This window comes from Coturnix japonica, chromosome 6 (assembly GCF_001577835.2).
Source record: "Coturnix japonica isolate 7356 chromosome 6, Coturnix japonica 2.1, whole genome shotgun sequence".
NCBI classification, from domain to species: domain Eukaryota; kingdom Metazoa; phylum Chordata; class Aves; order Galliformes; family Phasianidae; genus Coturnix; species Coturnix japonica.
In genome coordinates this window covers 18,191,389-18,212,285 of record NC_029521.1, presented here as the reverse complement: position 1 = coordinate 18,212,285, position 20,897 = coordinate 18,191,389, and the positions used below count along the sequence as shown (strand labels likewise).

At 36.8% G+C, this 20,897-nt stretch overlaps 1 protein-coding gene and 1 long non-coding RNA gene across 4 annotated transcripts in view; one reads left to right on the top strand and one right to left on the bottom strand.

The window, feature by feature from the left end:
- Positions 1–3,328, bottom strand: part of LOC107316048 — a 45,700-nt gene extending 42,372 nt beyond the window's left edge. For both annotated transcript variants that reach the window (XR_004307680.1, XR_001556154.2), the window contains exon 1: positions 3,219–3,328. This is a non-coding gene — a long non-coding RNA (uncharacterized LOC107316048). The remainder of the gene's footprint in view (positions 1–3,218) is intronic.
- Positions 1–20,897, top strand: part of BTAF1 (B-TFIID TATA-box binding protein associated factor 1) — a 42,076-nt gene that overhangs the window by 19,471 nt on the left and 1,708 nt on the right. For both annotated transcript variants that reach the window (XM_015867122.2, XM_015867123.1), the window contains exons 10-37: positions 676–771; positions 998–1,174; positions 1,716–1,856; positions 1,987–2,111; positions 3,258–3,378; positions 3,454–3,558; positions 3,774–3,923; positions 4,532–4,674; positions 4,832–5,006; positions 5,477–5,680; positions 6,876–7,302; positions 8,145–8,335; positions 9,609–9,762; positions 9,852–9,961; positions 10,491–10,692; positions 11,201–11,349; positions 13,092–13,244; positions 13,823–13,944; positions 14,213–14,380; positions 14,568–14,645; positions 14,725–14,854; positions 15,448–15,589; positions 16,264–16,394; positions 16,830–16,955; positions 17,560–17,712; positions 18,300–18,511; positions 19,394–19,553; positions 20,124–20,294. In XM_015867122.2, the coding sequence (XP_015722608.1) occupies positions 676–771; positions 998–1,174; positions 1,716–1,856; positions 1,987–2,111; positions 3,258–3,378; positions 3,454–3,558; positions 3,774–3,923; positions 4,532–4,674; positions 4,832–5,006; positions 5,477–5,680; positions 6,876–7,302; positions 8,145–8,335; positions 9,609–9,762; positions 9,852–9,961; positions 10,491–10,692; positions 11,201–11,349; positions 13,092–13,244; positions 13,823–13,944; positions 14,213–14,380; positions 14,568–14,645; positions 14,725–14,854; positions 15,448–15,589; positions 16,264–16,394; positions 16,830–16,955; positions 17,560–17,712; positions 18,300–18,511; positions 19,394–19,553; positions 20,124–20,294 (4,416 nt within the window). The remainder of the gene's footprint in view (positions 1–675; positions 772–997; positions 1,175–1,715; positions 1,857–1,986; positions 2,112–3,257; positions 3,379–3,453; positions 3,559–3,773; positions 3,924–4,531; positions 4,675–4,831; positions 5,007–5,476; positions 5,681–6,875; positions 7,303–8,144; positions 8,336–9,608; positions 9,763–9,851; positions 9,962–10,490; positions 10,693–11,200; positions 11,350–13,091; positions 13,245–13,822; positions 13,945–14,212; positions 14,381–14,567; positions 14,646–14,724; positions 14,855–15,447; positions 15,590–16,263; positions 16,395–16,829; positions 16,956–17,559; positions 17,713–18,299; positions 18,512–19,393; positions 19,554–20,123; positions 20,295–20,897) is intronic.

The following is a 20,897-nucleotide window of genomic DNA, read 5'->3' as shown; positions in this document are numbered from 1 at the left end:
CTTCCATGTTGTATTTGTTCTTTGGAGGTTGCTGCTGTGCATTCCACATGCAGTATGGACACAGTATGATCAAAGATTTATTAAGGTGGTAATTTGTAAGAGAAGTAGTAATCTTGTAGACAAGCAGTGAAGGTGAGAAAGATGATATATGAGTAGCAGCAAGTCGTTCCTTTTACGGGGTTTCTCCTCTGGAGTTCAGAGTTACAAAGCTATTGGGCCTCTAACAAGATGCCAGAACCTTAAAACAAGCTTGATATAACTACCTAAATCTGGTGGAGTCTTGACTGAGAAGTGCACTGCATCATAGTTCATGTTTATTTCTAAATATTCTTCAAACTCGTAGTAACGTTAATGTGTTCTATGCAAATTGCAATAGATTATGAGTGACCTTAACTTTGCATGTTGCATAGGAATAAAGTCATCTTGTCTACTTCACATGATGCTTTGCAGCCTTTTCATGAAAGTACTGTGTGTACCATTGTGATGTTTGTGATAAGCCATGTCAGAGCTAAATCAGTGCTGACTGTTCTGCCTTAATTGTGCAAGATGACTGCATTCAGTCAATTTAAACATGCATTGTGATATCTTTTTAAATATAAATTTAGAAAATACAAGCATGTGTAAAATCCTTTATGAATAAATACAGACCAGGTATTCATTTTTTTCTTTTTACAGATGATTCAGCAACATCAGGAGTGGCTGGAAGACTTGGTTATTAGACTTCTTTGTGTGTTTGCATTAGACAGATTTGGAGATTTTGTTTCAGACGAAGTAAGTTGTCTGAGTGAACAGGAGCAGTTTTCTGCAAGAGATGATACTGCAGCAGATTCACTACACTTGGTACACTGCTACTGCACATGCTTGCTCTAACTGCTCACAGATTCTTACTACAAAGTAGCAGATAAACATAGTTCACCTTGTGTAACAATCTTGCTCTTAAGAATCTACTTAATTTGTAAGTCAGATTTCATAACAAAATGCCTCTTTCATCACCCAGGTGGTAGCACCAGTACGTGAAACTTGTGCTCAGACATTGGGAGTGGTGCTGAAGCATATGAATGAGACTGGAGTTCATAAAACTGTAGATGTTCTCCTGAAGCTGCTTACACAGGAGCAATGGGAAGTGAGACATGGTGGACTCCTAGGAATAAAGTATGCTTTGGCAGTGCGTCAGGTAATAACTCTTGTGAGAAATTGTAGAGATTTGGAGCAGAAAGAATCTTCTGAAAGATGAGGATGTGTAGGAACAAGGGATGGGTATGAGAAAACCAAACGTGCTTGCACTGCATCTCACAAGGGTCAAATGTATTAAGATGTATGACTGCAACTTTATTATCCAGGCTGCAGAAATCAGCAGGTGCTCGGCAGTGTCACTGTACAACTGTAACCTCATTAACAGTTTCTTGCACAGAACAATTTATAAATAGAGGCTGTACCTTTTTAGCTTTGATACTTCCATGTGTGAGGTTTACAGAGCTGTGTGCTACAAGAGGTTTAGTTAGTTCTTGTTGCTATTCTGCAGACATTGAGTTCTTGTTTATTCAAAAACTGAGCTAAATTGAAGTTAAAATTTATAACCTAAGTTTTACTTAATGAATGGTACGTTCATATATTTATTGGACTTGTAGCTTCTTGTTGTTATATGACAAGTAACTTTTAGTTGTTTGGTGCAGTGTGTTTGTTAAGTGTAAGAATGCTTTTACTCTTTTTGGCAGGACATGATCGATACATTATTGCCTAAAGTGTTGCCTGCAATAGTTGAAGGTCTCCAAGATCTGGATGATGACGTCCGAGCTGTTGCTGCAGCGTCTTTAGTACCAGTAGTGGAAAGCCTGGTCCACCTTCAGTCTCAGAAGGTAACTAAGCTGTTTTCCATCAGTTCTGATCAAAAATTTCACCGAGCAAAGAAAATAACATGTAACAGTTTGCAGCTGAATATTTTCCTTCTCTTTTTGTCTGATAACCTTTTCTGCTTATTCGTCATAGGTTCCTTTCATTCTGAATACATTATGGGATGCGCTCCTCGAGTTGGATGACTTGACGGCTTCCACAAACAGCATCATGATCCTTCTTTCTTCTCTTCTGACTTATCCTCAGGTCCGCAAATGCAGGTAACTTTTTAATTTGTGTTGTTTCAGTATTCAATATAACTCTCAAGTTATTTTCAGATTGGAATAATCAAAATAGTGCTCAAATCACATGCCAAGGAGATACGTAATTTAAATCAGTATTTTAATTTTACTGCTTCCCTTTTCCTCAAAGGGAAAGTTAGGACAGTGTTTCTAGTTTCCTTTCATTAGTAGTGGGCCCAAAAATAATTAAAAGGTAGTAGATGTTGTTTATATGTGCTTTTCTAACTCCACTGGGTTGTACTGGGCATTTTGTAAAATGTATTAGCTGCACTTATATGGTGATCCTTTCTGCAATTTCTTATCTGCTCCTTGTTTTTGTTTAAAAGGCCTTTTTTTTTCAAAATATAAGTTTTAATTGCTAAAGGCAGTAATTGTTAGCTTCTTAGCACAGGAAAACAAATCCTTCTTTAAGCTTGAAGACAGTGTTGAGCTTCTGTGGTGCTCAGGGATATGATTTAGCAGACGGTTGTTAGAGTTAGGGTACTGTGGTTAGGCTGCGGTTGCACTTGATGATCTTTGAGGTCTTTTCCAACCTGGGTAAATCTATGATACTGTCTATTCAGGATTTCCAAAGTGAAGGATTTGCATGTTAGCATGTTCTTTCATTGTACATACGGTAAACTCACAGCTACTACACTTAACACACCTTGTCTTTCACATTCTGAATGATTGTCACTGCCAAAGCTGGCTTTAGCACAAATACAAAATTGAAAATGCAGTTCTGCCACCAGCAACCCCATCTGTAATTCATCATGTAGTATCAGTTGATGTCCAAGTTCATGCATAATAAATAAAAACAAGCTTGGATCTTAACTCATAAATACCTAATAATAAATTCCAAAGTAATAAAGACAAAAGAATAATTTAGGAAGCAACACAGTAAAAATGCATACTTGAGTCAACTAGTGCTTCATAATGTAAGGAAAAAAAACCAACAGTATTTTCATTAAAAGCAATTACGCTGACTCAAATTATTTATAAAATGTTTAAGTCACAGTAATGTGAACCTACACTTAAAATCACCCTATATATGCAATAACCTCTTTTTTCTGAATAAAACAAAATTAACTGTGTTTTCATTTTTACCTCTTCTCGCTGCCTCTCCATCACTCCTTCGTGTACTAGTATTCAGCAGTCGCTCACAGTGTTGGTCCCACGTGTATGGCCATTCTTGCATCATACTATATCCTCTGTACGAAAAGCTGCACTGGAAACATTATTCACACTGCTCTCTACCCAAGACCAGGTAAGAACTGGAGTTCCTAGCATTTTGGTATGATGTATATTGGAATCTTCTCAATCATGGTAATTCTTGTTTCAGAGCTCTTCAACGTGGCTGACTCCAATTCTGCAAGACATGTTGAGACATATATTTCAGTTCTGTATCTTAGAAAGCAACCAAGAAATTTTGGATCTTATTCATAAGGTATTTGTGAATTACATGCATACTATTTGTGTATTCACCTTTTCATATCCTCTGTGCTTTAGCACCAATAAAGAATAATCTGTTTGTGTCACATATTTTGTAGTCTGCTCATGTGGTGCATTAATACAGACTGAAAGGAAACAGGATAGTTTCTACATCCATGATTTTATGTAAAAACATAAATTGGTCATGATTTGCCCTGTTTCTTTCTGCAGGTATGGTTGGAACTGTTAAACAAAGCATCTGTCCAGTATGTGGTTGCAGCTGCTTGTCCATGGATGGGAGCTTGGCTCTGCTTAATGATGCAGCCATCTCATTTGCCAATTGATTTAAACATGTTGCTAGAAGTAAAAACCAGATCAAAAGTAAGTGAAATATGACCTCGGTAAGTGTTTTGGGGAAAGTAATTGGCTGGTACAGTAATAGACAAGTTCTGAAAATGTTAGGAGTGGTGTTGGGTTTCACAGTGGTTAATATTACCTATCTTGTAGACCTCAACTATGTAGAGAAAAACAGTTCTTCTGAAATTGTCCACTGGAATTCAGAGTATTATCATGTATTATGCTCTATGTGCATTTTGTATTTCACGAGTATTTATGAGGTTTTATATATCTACAGTGATTTCCTCAAAATGTCTGTAGGATTACATCAAGTCTGAAAGCAGTAATTTATTTCTGAAGAAGATTTTGAAATTTCTTTTTTCCTTTGTGTTTCCTGAAAATGAAGTTTTTCAGTTACATGTTGAGATGTAATATTAATATTCAAATGAAGGAACCATATCTTTCATTTAATTGCACCACAGAGTATTACTGGAGAGGTGACTTAGAATGGTTACTTGCTTTCAGGAGTCCAAGAAATGTTTTGAGTTAGTCCAATTTTGTTCAGGGAATAATGGTTACTGAAAATGGAATACAAATTATCTTTTGTATTACAAGCACATTTATTTTAAGCCTCTCTCAACTTCATTCCATAGGAAAAGGCAGCTTCTAAACTGCGTCAAGGTCAAACCCAGAACAAGGAAGTAATTCAGGAATATATTGCTGGGGCAGACAGCATTGCAGAAGATCCAGCAACCAGGGATTACGTTGTCATGCGAGCTCGGATGATGGCAGCAAAGTCAGTTTACTGGGAAACTGAAAAAATATTTACAAGCTGCTTTTCTTTTGTTTCTGTTAAAATCTGATTATGTAAACTGCTTTGACATTTTCAGTTTGAATCATTAATTGACAAGTGATCATAACATTGAAGCAAACGTTCTTTCTCCTTTTGTCAGGTTGCTGGGAGCACTTTGTTGCTGTATTTGTGACCCAGGTGTAAATACTGTTACTCAAGAAATAAAGCCAGCTGAATCATTAGCTCAGCTACTGCTCTTCCACTTGAATTCTAAATCTGCCTTGCAGAGGATTAGTGTTGCATTAGTAATCTGTGAGTGGGCAGCCTTGCAAAAGGTAGGATGTTTCTGCAGCAAAAATAAATTTGATTTACTAACTTAATACACTTCATCATCTGCTACTTCAGCTTGAAATAAAATTTCAGTGGATAAGATAGAATACCAAAATCTTGATAGCTAGACAATGGAGGAGTAAATTATGCTACTCAAGTGCCAACTGTCAGAACTGTGAATCAATAAATATATTCACATTTCTTTTACAAATTAATCCATTCAAGATGCGTGTTATCTGTGTCACCTTTCCTTTAAGCATGAATGTCTTCCCTATGTTCCACTGTCATTCCAGTTCTTAGTGACAGACTGAGCATTTTGTTCATAATCTTTAATATTTTGAGTTTAAAATGTTAATGGACTCTCTGGTACTTTAATTTCTGTATTTGGATTCTGTTGTTTATTACTCAAAACTGAACAGAAGAAATGTTGATGACTCAAAAATACGAATTATCTTTTTTGTCTTTTCTCTTACAGGAGTGTAGAACTGTGGCGATTTGTGTACAACCTTGTTTACTTGGGGTGCTTTCTGAGCACCTCTATTATGATGAAATTGCTGTTCCTTTTACACGAATGCAGAATGAATGTAAACAGCTTATTTCATTGCTATCTGATGCGCACATTGACATTGGAAACAGAATAAACTGCAGTGTATTTACAATAGATCAAGCCAATGATCTGGTAAGCAGAAGCATGCCTCATGCCTGCCCTTCACTTAAATCTTTTCTTGCAATACATATTCAGCACAGTTATTACACAGACAGCAACTCCTAGAAATCATGTGATGGCTTTATACTTTGTTTGACACGAGATGCCTAACAGACACACACACACACCCCACCTCCCTCCGTGATGTTTACAAACTGTTTAAAAAATGAAGTAGAATCCAGTGTATATACTTAGTGGAGAAAAAATTGTCACTGTTCAGATTCCTGGTGGTAGATGCACTACCGAAATCTACGCAGAAGAAAAATAATGTAAATGCAAACACTTCAAACCCCTGTCAAAAGACTTGCAAATAAATGTGTAAGTTCATGTGAAGCGCTTTCTAAAAAATATTGTGTAAAAGATGGGATTTTCTTTTCTATGTGAGACACCTAAATTAAAGGCTACTGGTGTGGGAGAGGTGTGTAGGTTTGAATGAATGGGGATGGATGTGATACAGTTTTATGGGAGGAGATGGGGATGACCAGACAGGTTTGTGTATGCAGCTGCTGAGGAGAACAGGAGAAGGTTTGGATTTGTACCACTATAGCCATGACTTGACTGTAGAAAGATGTTGGATGTTCAAAGTCTTAAGTGGTAATATTTTTGTAGTAGCTTAACTTGGAAATCTCAACATATCCTTAAAGCTTTGGAAGATCGCATATATGGGTTGAAGGGAGTTTGGCAGCCAGTCTTACTGCTGCCTTCTGAATTGAATAGATTCCCACAGTAAAGCTAGACAGAATCATAAGAGATTTTATTAAGTAAAGGTGTTTTCATATACGTCAACCACTTACTCTTCAGTCTAGTAATACAGCTGCTTGACTGCAGCATGCTTATGCAAAAGGTACCCATTTTGAAATTAAACATTCTGTAAGATGCATACCACAACTGTTTGCTTTCTTTTGTGGCTATCTTGACCTCTAGGAATACGTACAGTATTATACATACGGAACTGCGGTGTTCTTAATATGTCTAACTTTCCCCTTATCCTGGATTTCAAGATTCCAGACACTGTTTTTGGAGCACTTCCTTTAACTTGCTGGCAAAAATGGAGATAAAACTGTCTATTGGAAGTTACTCCTGTTCTGCCATGAAAACTGTGGTGTTCAGAGTTAGTTCCCTTTTTACAGTAAATAGATTTGTAACTTCTTCTCTTCTTCTTCATTAGGTTACTTCTGTTTTTAATGAAGTGACATCATCTTTTACTTTGAATCCTCAAACTCTACAACAGTTGGATAGTAAACGACAACAAGTCCAAATGACTGTTACAGAAACAAATCAAGAGTGGCAAGTGCTGCATCTGCGAGTCCATACTTTTGCTGCGTGTGCAGTTGTGAATTTGCAGCAACTGCCAGAAAAATTAAATCCTGTTATAAAACCTTTAATGGAAGCTATCAGAAAAGAGGAGAATACACTAGTGCAAAACTATGTCGCTTCATGCATAGCAAAATTACTTCAGCAGTGTACAACAAGATCTCCTTGTCCCAACTCCAAGATAATAAAAAATCTCTGCAACTCCCTCTGTGTGGATCCACATCTCACCCCACTCGCAGCGTGTCCTGCACAGCCTCAGAGTGGCAGTGAAAATTCAAAAGGTATGCTATGTAAAATTATGTTTAATTTTCATGAATTTTATGTAATAGGTCCAGTTTCTTGTTACTTACTGTTGTTTAGCTGTCATTATAAATTTCTAATCCCTGTAATTTACATGTGATATGAAACTTTTCATTGAAATGGAATCAATTTTGAAACCAGAAAGTAGTTTGTCAGAAAGAAGGGGAAAAGTCTGACTTGTGTTATGTTCTGTTAATAGACTATAAGATGACAACAGATGAGGACAGTGTTTGAAGTTAACAACAAATCTTGTGCTTGCTGTAGTCATGGAGTTTCTTAAAGTGACTGTCCACAGCTAAAAATGTATGGATTTAATGAACAATGCAAACTGAAACCTAAATATATAAAATATTTAGCCAACTTTCAGGTTTGACCATTAGACATTTTACTTCTTTCTTAATGTGTACTCCATCTGAGAATAGGATAATACATTCATATCCAATCAAACGTTGAGATGATTAGCCTGCATAGAGACATCAACAAATCCAAAGATACTCATCTGCTCTTTGTTTCATGATAAAAGTCTTGTTTTAAAGGGTAAAAGGTTGTAGCCTTTAGGACATTATACTAGTTTTTACTTTCTTTGTTTCCTGCTGAATAAGAGTTAATCTGGCAGTGTACATTTTAAATTTCCTTGCCAAGTCTCTAATATACTTTTAACAAAGTAACTCTTCTCTATACATAATTATTTCCATCCCTGAGAGCAATGACACTTATCCATGGTTTTCAAAGCACTTTGAGATCTGCAGATGTAGCTGTCACTTCTACCTACGTTTTAAACCGTAGCTTAAATTGTTCTCAGCTACTCTATCTTCTCCCTTAGGACCCAACTCTGACAAAGATGGGATGCATCATACAGTTACTAAGCACAGGGGAATAATTACACTGTACAGACACCAGAAAGCTGCTTTCGCCATCACGAGTCGAAGAGGTCCTGCTCCTAAAGCTCCGAAAGCCCCAATTGCAGACCTCCCCACTGGCAGTAGCGTAAGCATTCCTACAGAACTCGATGAGGTAAAGTTGAAAAATTGGTATTTATAGTTTGCATGCCCACTCCTCCCCTGTACTAGTTTGAACACACGGAAATCAGTAGTACTACAAAAAGGTTGCCCAGGATCCCCAAGAGAATTAAGTCAATGTATGTAATTCTGTGGGACAAGCAGCCTTCTGTGTGTTGTCAAGCAAATTAATTCTTCTGAAATACCTTTGGTACAGGATAACGGTATCTCAATATAAATCCATACAAATGGATTTTCCTAAACTGAGCTGTGATTTTGTCCTTACATTGAGTTTTGATTACTTTGATACACAGTGGAAACTTTGAAGCATGAAAAGCTGTTTAAAATTCAGCTGTATTGAGGGTGTACACCTGATTTCTATGCTTTATGTGCTGAACCTGTTTTGTTACTCTTTTCTTAAAAAGCTACCAAAGGATTTAATACGATGCTAGTAAGAACTGTGATCGCTGAACAGCATCGTGGATTTTATTCTTAATTGTTAGTGGTGTATGTCAGTTTCACTCTCCAAGGAGGGTTGAAGCAGGAGAAGGGCTTTAATAACCAATACAGTACTATGTTTGTTACGTTGTGCTGACACACTGCTGTTATTTGGGTGTCCTCTATATGTCTTCTATGGCAATACCTGAAATTCTAGAATTGGAATCAACTGGAAAATTTAGTGCTAAAATGCCCTGTCAGCAAAAGCCACATTCCCAAATTTATAGATAAAAAGCTACTATAAAAGACTTACCTTTTTTTTTTAACCTGCAAAAAATAATAAAAAATTTGTAAAGATAAAACACGCAGATGTGTGGGAGGTGGCCACCATCAAAATCAGATGCTTAGATGATGATGGGAGCCTCCTTACAAATAATCATTGTTCAGAGAAATCAAGCGTGGTTGTGTGAGTGATGGTTTTCCTTTGTGAGTTTTTGGTTGTTTGGTTTTTTTTGTTTGTTTGTTTGTTTTCTGTTTGGTTGTTTTTTTTTGTTTTGTGTTTGGTTTTTTTTTTTTCTGTCATCTAACATAAATAACAAAGTAATCTCACAGTTTTAGTGCCTGCACAGCAAGTTTTCATACAACTTACGAATGTGAAAATAATCATTCTGAAGTTGACCTTACGTTAGTAATCTGACAGCACTTCTACAAAATATTACACGCTTCTGTTTACAAAATGAGGAAACTTTGTTTTCATCATAATTTATATTTGTTTAGTAAATTAAGCTTGTTTGAAACAAGATGTGATTCATCCCATTCTTACTACTTCATTACAAATTCTTCAAATCCAGGCCCAGAAACCATATGTTGTTCAAAGAAGAGGAGCTGAGTTTGCCTTATCTACCATAGCTAAACATTTTGGTGCTGAAATGGCAAAGGGATTGCCTCATCTCTGGGATGCTATGGTTGGTTCATTAAGGAACAACATTCACATAAATAATTTTGGTAATTATACTTCAATTTTAAGTTGGGGGACCAGTAGGATGGGGGCAGCATGTTTATCTGAAATTGAACCCTTTTTCTGTTTTTAACAGATCGAAAGTCCTTGCTGGAAAAAGGAGATGCGCCTGCCCAGGAGTTGGTAAACTCTTTACAGGTTTTTGAAATAACAGCAGCCTCAATGGATATTCAACTTCATCCTCTGGTAATAAAGTTCCAAAACAGCTTTTTGTATGCAGCACGTCACTCTGTTCATTGACACGGTTTTAGATCTTTGTTTTGTAAAGCTTCTTTTTAAGTTTTTCTAAAGTGGGAGAGGTTTTCTAAATGGAAGGACTGTTTAATCTGCATCTATGAATCTATGATTCTGCATCTAAAGAATCTGTGATTCTTTATAAAAGTTCTGAGTGCTTAGTTCTGTATTTGTTTTTCCAGGGATAAAAAACCTCTTTAATTAAAACCTTTTATTTTAACTTGTACTTTACTAAAATAGTAAATATTTTGTTACTCTGAACGTTCACTGTAGCTGGGGAATAACGATTTTGGGAAGTTGAATTGTATTTTTCTTCTGAAATAATTTTTCAGTTCTGAACAGTGAGATCACGTGAAGAACCATTTTAAGGACTCTTGTGGAGGGAACAATGTTTTTAAAAATTTATTACTTTAAAATAATTCACTGATTTTAATAGCTCTACTAACTTCTTTTTTTTTTTTCTCCCTCATCCTCTATTCAGTTAATTGAGCATTTGCCTCATCTTTGTATGTGCCTTCAACATCCCAGCACTGCAGTGAGACACATGGCTGCTCGCTGTGTAGGTGTAATGAGCAAAATAGCTACCATGGAAACAATGAATATATTTCTAGAGCAAGTTCTACCATGGCTGGGAGCAATAGATGACAACACCAAACAAGAAGGTGCAATTGAAGCACTTGCGTGTATCCTTGCTTGAGCACTCAGAAATGCAGAAGCCTCTTGTCAGTTGCAAAATTTAGAGAAACAAAAACCGTTGCCTAGAAATAATGGGAAGGGAACTGAGGTAGAATGTTCTTTTTATCCTCTAGATAATCACAAATGTAAGAACTTTATTTCCATTGTTTTCATTATTAAGTGAAGTTTTGGTGGAAGCAGTTCAATATTCTAAAGAATGCTGAATGTGGAAAACCACATTACCCTCTGAGAACAAGCTTAAAGAATAGACTAAACTGGAAAATAATAAGAAAGATAATGTTTAGTGTTACCAAAATGCACTGAGGGCAGTAGTGGAGTTCACCGGGGTGACCCTAAGGTAACTGGGTAGATCAGACAATTTTTTTTCATTCTTTTGTTAGTAGAAATCTTCATCTGAAGTAATGGATTAACAACCTGTATATGAATCTGCCAGGCGGATAATGATGTCAGACAGTCCTGAACATGTTAACACTATTTCCTTAATAGATGACTCAGGTGTAATGGAACAGCTAGACGTAGGTATTGTTCCATACATTGTCCTTCTGGTTGTTCCAGTTCTGGGTAGAATGAGTGATCAGACAGACAGTGTACGCTTCATGGCTACTCAGTGCTTTGCAACACTAATTAGACTGATGCCTCTTGAGGTAAGTTAAAGTTCTAAGTATAATGAGAATGTGAACTGTTGTCTCCAGTTTTCCATCAGCTACAAAGCCCAGGCCTCTGGTTCATTAAATGCTGAATAAATAGCTGTATTTTAGAAATTCAGTCCACATCAGGCAACTGATGATGTATTCTTTATAATGTAAAACAAGAAAAATGTAACCCTTTGCTAGCACTTCTAAATCAGTGTTAAAATAAAAATGGTCTTTATAGGAAGTTGAATTGAACTAAAGTTGAATAATAAAGTTGACATATATATATTTACACATATATAAGAAGGTGTTTATATGGACCAATGTAAGTAATAGGTAATACAGTTGCTCACCACCCCCTGACCGATGCCCTGCTAGCCCCCAAACAGTGGAAGTGAGAGACAGATGGATTCTCACCCTCTTCAAAACTCTTTCCACATTATGTCATATGATATGGAATATCCCTTTGGCCAGTTTAAGTCAGCTGTCCTAATTCTGTTCCCTCCCAGCTCCTTGGGCCCTTAGCTGAGAATGGCCTTGGCTCTGTACAGCGCTGCTTAGCAGCAACTATAAACATCAGTGTGTTACCAACATTGTTTTTCTCCTGGAACCAAAAATACAGCATCATACCAGACACACTAAACAAAACAATTCTATCCCCTCTGAAACTAAGATGCTCTTCTAAACTCAGAAAAAAAAATCCAGAGCTTTTGGCAAAATCTTAAGTATTATCTAGTGGTTGCTTCTGTTTATCACTCTTCCTGTAACTTGCAAACCTCCAGTATTTATTAATATTGCACTTCAAGGCTCCCAAGTAACTGATTTTCACCACCAGATGGTAATAGAAGACAGTTGAGAATTCATATGCCTTTTTTTTTTAATGAAAAAAATTGCTAGCTTCCTTGGTTTAGTAATGGCTATTGTCTTTATTTTTAATTTAGCATAATAGAACCTTAAAAACTGATAATAAGCAACTTGCCTTAGAAGGAGCACTTTCTAGATGCTTACACTGAAATGTTCATATTGAAAGTGAGCACAGCAGAAATGAAGTTCTAGGGAAATAAGCTGACTGGTGTACTGCTGTTCATTCCAGCACACAGTTTTCTTCACATCCATGTAAATACAGTACTTTGGAATACACGTAGGTTACATTTTTTTTAAAGCTGAATTAATTTAGTGAGTATCTCTTCGAAATTTAGAATACTTGTTTTATTACTTACTTAAGTAAAGAACTTCCTTAATATGAGCTGATTGATAGGGAGAGGCAGTCTTCTGAACACTAATGATTTTAAATGTGAGGCCTAAGCAGGAATTTAAATTAATAACTGTAGGGGGTTGGAGTTGGTAGAAATAGAACAGGGAGTAGACTAAGGAAGTAAATGTTTTATGGGGGAAATACTCGACTTAAGGAATCTGATTTCAACCTCAAAAAAAGAAAAGTTCAGTAACTGTAAAGTTTTGATAAACAAAATTGATATGCTGTGCTTCAATTTTCTTTCTCCTTTCTGTTTATTTCCACATTTTGGCTTCCTTTTAGCAGATACTTGTTCTTGTTTGTCACTTAACTATTAATACTTAATTTCTTTTACTCAGTTGTAAAATTTCTTGGATTGATTTTATATAAAGTTGAGAAGATTGCAGATCTTTGCCATCTGTTCATTTAAAATGTCCAAACAAGCATAAGGTTTTATTTCATCAGTGTGAGAGTTAAGTACCACAGCCCTGACACTGCTGCTTTAAAAATACTATTTTAGGCTGGTATACCAGATCCACCAAACATGTCTGAAGAATTAATTCGAATGAAAGCTAAAGAACGCCACTTTCTGGAACAATTGTTAGATGGAAAAAAACTGGAAAACTATAAAATTCCAGTACCAATCAAAGCAGAGCTCAGAAAATACCAGCAGGTAAGAGCTTATACTTCTTTAACAAAAACAGTAATTTTCAGTGTGGTAGGGCTGTAAGGAAAGGCCATTTGGGCATAAGGAATTTTGCTTTGTGAGTGTTTTTGATAGTTTGCTTTTTGTTGGCTTTAATTATAATTTTCTTGCTAGCTGAGCAATGTGCATTTTAGGAAGATCAAATCAAGTAATACATTCAATTAATACTAATTTTTATTTTTTTTTTTACCCTCCGTATGTAATTTTTCTCGAGGCCAATGGGGTCTGCCTTGTTAAGGCTGTCTGTAGCTGCTTACTACTGCAAGGCCTTGCCTCATGTAACGTTTGGCTACTTTATGTTTCTACCCTTATCTATCCTATATGGGCTATAGCAGATGCATTTATGGGGATCTCCTTTTAGACTTATGGGCACTAAGCACCTGTTAGATGCACCAGCTAGTTGCACCTGAGAGTTTGCATGTGGGAAGATGAACTCATTGTTTTGCAGCGATGAATAATAGACTACACAGTTGTTTTCAGTGAAGCTTAGCTAGCCAAAAGCTGTTTTTTTACTTCTGAGGCATTTCTTCATTTTCTGATTTCAGGATGGAGTGAACTGGCTGGCATTTCTCAATAAATATAAACTACATGGAATTCTTTGTGACGATATGGGCTTAGGAAAAACTTTACAGTCCATTTGTATTCTTGCAGGTGATCATTGCCTCAGGTAAGCTTAAACAAATGTTCTACCATGAGGACTTGAACAAGTTTTATCTATGGTTATGATTTGTTGTCCTGGACAACCAGGTTTAGGTGGTCTGGCTTGAACTGAGAGTTGGACCAGATGGCCTCTAGAGGTCACTTCCAACCTCAACTAGTCCGTGACTCTGGTTTTTAAAATAGAACAACAACAACAAAAAATCACAGAATAAAACCACCACCACCTCCATGAGAGGAAAAACAAGAACATCAACCTTTGTTTTGATATTCTTAAGGGCTCAAGAATATGCAAGAACGAAACTGGTGGACAGTGTTCCCCTTCCCTCGTTGGTGGTGTGCCCTCCTACACTCACAGGACACTGGGTGGATGAAGTGGGAAAATTTTGCTCCAAAGAGTACCTTAATCCTTTGCACTATACAGGACCTCCTACTGAGAGAGCAAGGTAAGTGCATTTTGCACTTTGTGTTTATGATTTAGGCACAGTAAAATATCAAACAGAATTTTGCAGTTCACTTGATTACTGAAATGCAGTTTGTGATCGTGGTAAAACACATGATGGTATTTCTAAGGCTGCAAAAATATAAAGGGACGCTTCAGTTATGATGTTTTTTATTCTCTTTTTCCTGAAGATTACAATATCAGGTGAAAAGGCACAATCTCATAGTGGCTTCATATGATGTTGTGAGAAATGACATTGATTTCTTCAGGTAAGAACTGCTTTGTTTTCTGACGTTTTAATAGCTTGGAATTTTAATTACTACTTAAGTCTATGTTCTTATGTTCTAGAAATATTAAGTTCAATTACTGCATTCTTGATGAAGGCCATGTAATAAAAAATGGAAAAACAAAACTATCAAAAGCAGTGAAACAGCTGACTGCCAATTACAGGATAATTCTTTCTGGGACACCAATTCAGGTAACTGCTGTCCTTTACTACTCACCAGTCACCTTAGAAATAAAAACAAGCATTTTGCATTCAGTTTTATCGTACAACTGATCAGAGTTCTCTTGTTCCAAGCACAGATTGCAAAATAAGCTTTGTATTAGTAAGTGCTTGAATGTAAACGTTCCTTCCCATTATGCCTACATATATGTTATCATACTGTGTGTCTCAAAGACTCTCTACCACTTGTAAGGTAGTAGACAGGAAAAGCATTTCCTTATACCTCTAGTGAAGCTAGTAGTAACCGTGACTTGAAGAACTCCACAGCTTGAGCTTTGTCCTAATGATTTATGTCTGGAGCATCCATCCCATCTCCTGGATTTTGTTGTCCATAACTGAGGGTGTGGCTTAAGACATAGGTTGTTTTTCTACAGTATCTTAAGTGTTGAAGAGTATGTAACAGACTGATGAAAGAGCCCCTGGGTTTCAGAGTTCAAAATTGTGTAGAAGTTTTACATTTGGAATGTCCTCCTGGCAGCATTAAGTATGTATGGAAATGTTCCTGATAACTTGGAACAATTCATTACTTCTGAAAGGAATTTAACAATTATTTCTTTTATGTTCAGAACAACGTCTTAGAGTTGTGGTCATTGTTTGACTTCCTTATGCCAGGATTTTTGGGTACTGAACGCCAGTTTGCAGCTCGTTATGGCAAACCAATACTGGCAAGTAGAGATGCCCGAAGCTCCAGTCGTGAACAAGAAGCTGGTGAGGATCAAAATCTTAATGGTTTTGGGTTTTTTTTTCTTTAAAACAAGAACTGCTTAAGTGTAGTCAGTTTGAACTGAAGAGTGATGGTTGTTGCTTTTTTGGGTGTGTTCTGAATGTTTTGAAGTATTTGTATTTAACAACTGTCTATATGTGTTGATAGTGATGGGACAAAGGGGAAGGGTTTTAAACAAACAGAATCATAAAACTGCTCAGGTTGGAAAAAACTTTTTTTTAAAGATCACCACGTTCAACCGCAACCTGACCATACTGTTCTAACTAACAACCCTCCACTAAATCATGTCCTTGAGCACCACATCCAAATGGTTTATAAACACATTCAGGGATGGTGACTCAATCACCTCCCTGGGGAGCCCATTACAGTGCTTAACCACGCTTTCTATAAAGGTTTCAAGAAAGAAAGACAAGGGGAGGTTTAGGTTAGAAATTAGGAGGAAGTTTTTCACTCAGAGGGTGGTGACACAATGGAACAGGTTGCCCAAGGAGGTTGTGGAATGTCCCATCCCTGTAGGCACACAAGGCCAGGCTTAGGCAGCCTCGTCTAGTGGTTGGGTTTAAACTAGATGATCACTGAGGTCCTTTTCAGCTCAGACCATTCTATAACTCTATTTTCTACAAAATGTAACTTGCTTGCATTCCTTTCCCTTCACTAGGGGTTCTTGCAATGGAAGCACTGCACCGCCAAGTTCTGCCATTTCTGTTAAGGAGAATGAAAGAGGATGTACTGCAAGATCTTCCACCCAAAATTATTCAAGATTATTACTGTGTTCTCAGTCCTTTACAGGTATGCTTAAAATGTTGGCTGGAAGCTTAGGTTTTTTTACAGCTTAGAGATAAGAACAAGCAGTTCTGTATTCCAATGTCAATTTTACAGCAGCTCTTGACATTCTCTGAGGCTACAAGACTAAAAAAATAAATAAATAAGATCCTAGTAATGTTGATACCTAAGTGCAGTTCAGTAGACTGCACTTTAATTTCTGGCTTAGTTCTACAAGAACAATTCATCAGCATCTGTAGATTTTTCTTAACAGGTACTTTAAAAGCTGTAAGAAATTCACTTGCAAGTGAATTCACTATTAGTGTTGATCTTATTCTACATATAAAATTGCCCTCTTCATTTTCCATTAATTTAGAACTTGAAATTAAGTTTGGGAAAATGTTATTTCTTTTTTGTGAGGAAAATGCATGCTCATTCTTTTGTCTGGAATATGGTCTACAGGTTCAGCTTTATGAGGATTTTGCCAAGTCTCGTGCCAAATGTGACATTGATGAAACAGTTTCTTCAATTTCACTACGTGAAGAAACTGAAAAACCAAAGCTTAAAGCTACAGGTCACGTATTTCAGGTACAGTTTTTTCCAATTTTTACTAACTTGTTTCCTTATTTATGGTAATTATATTTGTGTTTAATTAAAACTGAATTGTTATGGCTAACTTAGATTGTATGGCTATAGTTGTGTAAGTAAAATATTCAGATTTTTTTATTAATTTGTCTGGAAGGTGACATATAGCTATTATTCTTAAGTTATTTACCTCACTGTTAATACACTGTAACATATGACTTCACATTTTTTACCAATATTTACTCAACTAGCAACTAGAAGGGAAGGTTCATTGTCTTACAGAATTGCAAATTAAGCTTTAGTTACGTGGTAGCAGTAATTCTCAAGGGGTTCTGCTCAGCTCCTTTGCTTCTCCTACCTGTGCTCCTTTCCCATATAGATGTAGTAAATTGTCATCTTTGTAACAAGAACCAAGATCATTATGGCCCTAACAGTCATGGACGCAGTCTAAAGTACAGGTTTTCTTAATCAAAAAGGGGGTGAATTTAATTGAATGAAAATATACCGTACAGTCGAACTTGTGGAATATGGCTAAGTGGCTTCTATACAGCTGTAACTACACCATTGCTAACAGTTTCTTTGATCTTCATTTCCTAAATAATTAAAGGCATTGCAATATTTACGGAAGCTATGCAACCATCCAGCACTAGTGCTAACAACCCAGCATCCAGAATATAAAAGAATTACAGAGCAACTTGCAGCTCATAATTCATCCCTTCGAGATATCCAACATGCACCTAAGCTGTCTGCTTTAAAGCAAGTAAGTAGACTTACATGCTGTGCCTTAATGTGTCTCTATTTATGCTATGGTTTAGGATTTTAAGATCCCGTCAATCTGATAACTGATCTTAAAATGTGAGTTAAGTAGCAGATAAAATGGAGTCCAAGGGTTTCCTTTTAAACTTTATATTTTATTTTGCTGTTTAGCCAGGGAAACTCAAAATTGGGAACAAAACAGAAAGTAATGAGTTTTACATTAAATTTTGCTGCCTTATAAGAAACTACCGTTGTTTTCTGTTTCTTACTCTTGGCCATCTCATTGCAAACTTACTCAATTTACTATACTGGAGATTATTAGTATGATAAAATCAGGTTGTGTTAACGACTTCAAACTCTACTGCATATAAAGAAAAATGAAGAAAATGAATATTCTGTTGACTCCTGAATAGTTGACAGTTTATCTGTAGAGTCAGTGTTCTCTATGTCATTTGAATAGCTGTCATAGACTTCCTTTGTAGTTTATTGGCTGTCTCCTCCTTCTTCTTTTGGTAGTCCATCCATATCAGCATTTACATGAAATCTACTGTCACTTTTATATGCTTAAATTTAATGCTCTTTTACTTAAAGTTGTTGCTAGATTGTGGTCTGGGGAATGGAGGATCTTCAGAGAGTGGTACAGAAGCTGTCGTGGCCCAACACAGAATACTTATCTTCTGTCAACTTAAGAGCATGCTGGACATAGTAGAGCATGACCTCCTCAAACCTCAGTTACCTTCAGTCACTTATTTACGATTAGATGGTAGCATACCTGCTGGCCAGAGGCATTCCATTGTTTCACGGTAAGCATATTCATTCATGACTGATAAAAAGACAACTGCAGTGAGTTAGTTATGGTCTGTAACAGACACCTCATTGAACTACCAGGCCATCACTGTCTACCTTAAATTTAAAAGACATAAAACAAAAATCCCACACTTCCACCTGTGTAAGCCTACATTAATAGCAGGTCTGCATTAGAACTTAAGTATTGCCTTTAAAGTAATTGGATGACTTTTTAAAAACAATGTTGAGGAAGAAAATTGCTAATATCTGCACTTTCTCTATTACCTGAGTAAAGACATCACTAAACTGCAGACAAAACAGAAGAATGTGGTTACCTTATAACAACTGGCACATGGAAACAAATGCACAAACTAGCAAATAACCTTGGTATTCTATACCATCCTTTCTGTATATCACCTGGAGATAATTACAGTTTTATGAAGAATCCTAAGAGACTTGAGATATGGGAATAGAGCTACATTTTACTTCATTTTACTTAATATGGCGCTCTTCTGTATTAAGGGAAGTAAAACCAAACCCCAACATTACTGATGTGTGTTAATATAGGAAAAATTTTTAACTAAATTTTGACATCGGCGATAGAAGTTGGAAGACAATTCTAAGGAGATATAGAAAACTGCTCATGCAAGCATTTACTTGCATGACTTGTTCAACTGACTAAACCTAGGACCAACAGTACAAATACTTTTATTGCCAGTGGGTAGATGTCTTAGATACTGCAAGTTTGATTTTATTTGTGATTTGTATTAGTAATGAGCAATAAATTACTCCATGTTTAATACTACTTGTTCAGTATTTGATCAGCAAAGGAACCTTAGGCAGTCGAAGTTCATATTTCCACCCTGAAATTAATTTTACCATGCTTTTTTTTTTCCCAGGTTTAACAATGATCCATCTATAGATGTTCTTTTGCTCACCACTCATGTTGGTGGGTTGGGACTTAACTTAACAGGGGCAGATACAGTGGTATTTGTGGAACATGACTGGAACCCAATGAGAGACCTGCAAGCCATGGACCGGGCACACCGTATTGGACAGGTGAAAAGCTATTTTCCCATATATTTTTTCATGCTGAGCTCCTGTTTCTTCAAATTTGGATAAGATTAAAGCACATAACACAAGTGATTTGTAGTGGTTTCCATCTAGCTTTCAGTCACTACTTTCTTACATCCCATGTTAAAGGTTCTACTTTCATATCCCGTCCCCAACATGGTACGATTCCCTTTTCCATAACAAGCTCCTGAGAAGCATCCAGAGGAAGAATCATTTCAGTGGAGAAACAAATACAACAAAAACAAGAAACTGAAGGGAAACCACAACAGAATTGTCCTTCTCTGATTCCTGGACAGGGAACAAGTGACTGGCTGTTACAGTCTCTACACTTATGACAAACAGCAAAATTCCTAACTTCCCCAGCACAGATATTGCAGGTGCCTCTACCATGTGCTGGCATAGCCTTGTACTCCTTCTTTTCTGTTAACATCAGTCAACCTTATAAAATCACCCGAGAGTATACCAAACTACTTCCCAGCCATCCTTGACAAATACTTTATTGAATACTGAAGCATTTACTTTTCTTTTAGCTAACTGTTGTTTTTGTTCTTTCAGAAACGTGTTGTTAATGTGTATCGCCTGATAACCAGGGGAACTTTAGAGGAGAAGATTATGGGTCTTCAGAAGTTCAAAATGAACATTGCTAATACAGTGATCAGCCAAGAAAATGCAAGCCTGCAGAGCATGGGAACAGAACAGCTTCTTGATCTATTCACTCTTGACAAGGTAAAGGAATGGTTTTTTAGAAATAGCTACTAAAACCAGGGGAAAGCTGGGGAAAAGCCTGGAATTGCAGAACTTCATCAGATGAACACTTAAATTGCAGTAATGAATAGCGGGTAATTCTGAAAAACAGGAGGAAGGGAGGTTGGCAATTTCCAGTTTAATCCTAGAACAGCTTAGGTTGGAAGAGACCTTAAAGCCCACTCAGTTCCAACCTCTCTGCCATGAGCAGGGTTGCCACCCACTAGATTCAGCTGCCTAGTGCCTCATCCACACAGGCCTTGAAGAATGCTTCCAGGGATGGGGACAGCTCCTCTGAATCCTCACCCCTCTCTGAATAAAGATTTTTCTGCCTAACATCTAACTTAAGTCTTCCCTTTTTTAGTTTAAAGCTCTTCCTCCTTGTCCTGATACTATCAGACTGTGTAAAATATTGTCTCCCTCCTGCTTATAAGTTCCCCTCAAGTATTGGAAGGCCACATTGAGGTTTCTCTGGAGACTTCTCCAAGTTAAGTTAAACAAGCCCAGTTCCCATAGCCTTTCTTGACAGGAGAGGTGCTCCAGCACTCTGATAGTTGCAGCAATTCCAGAGGACATCCACAATTT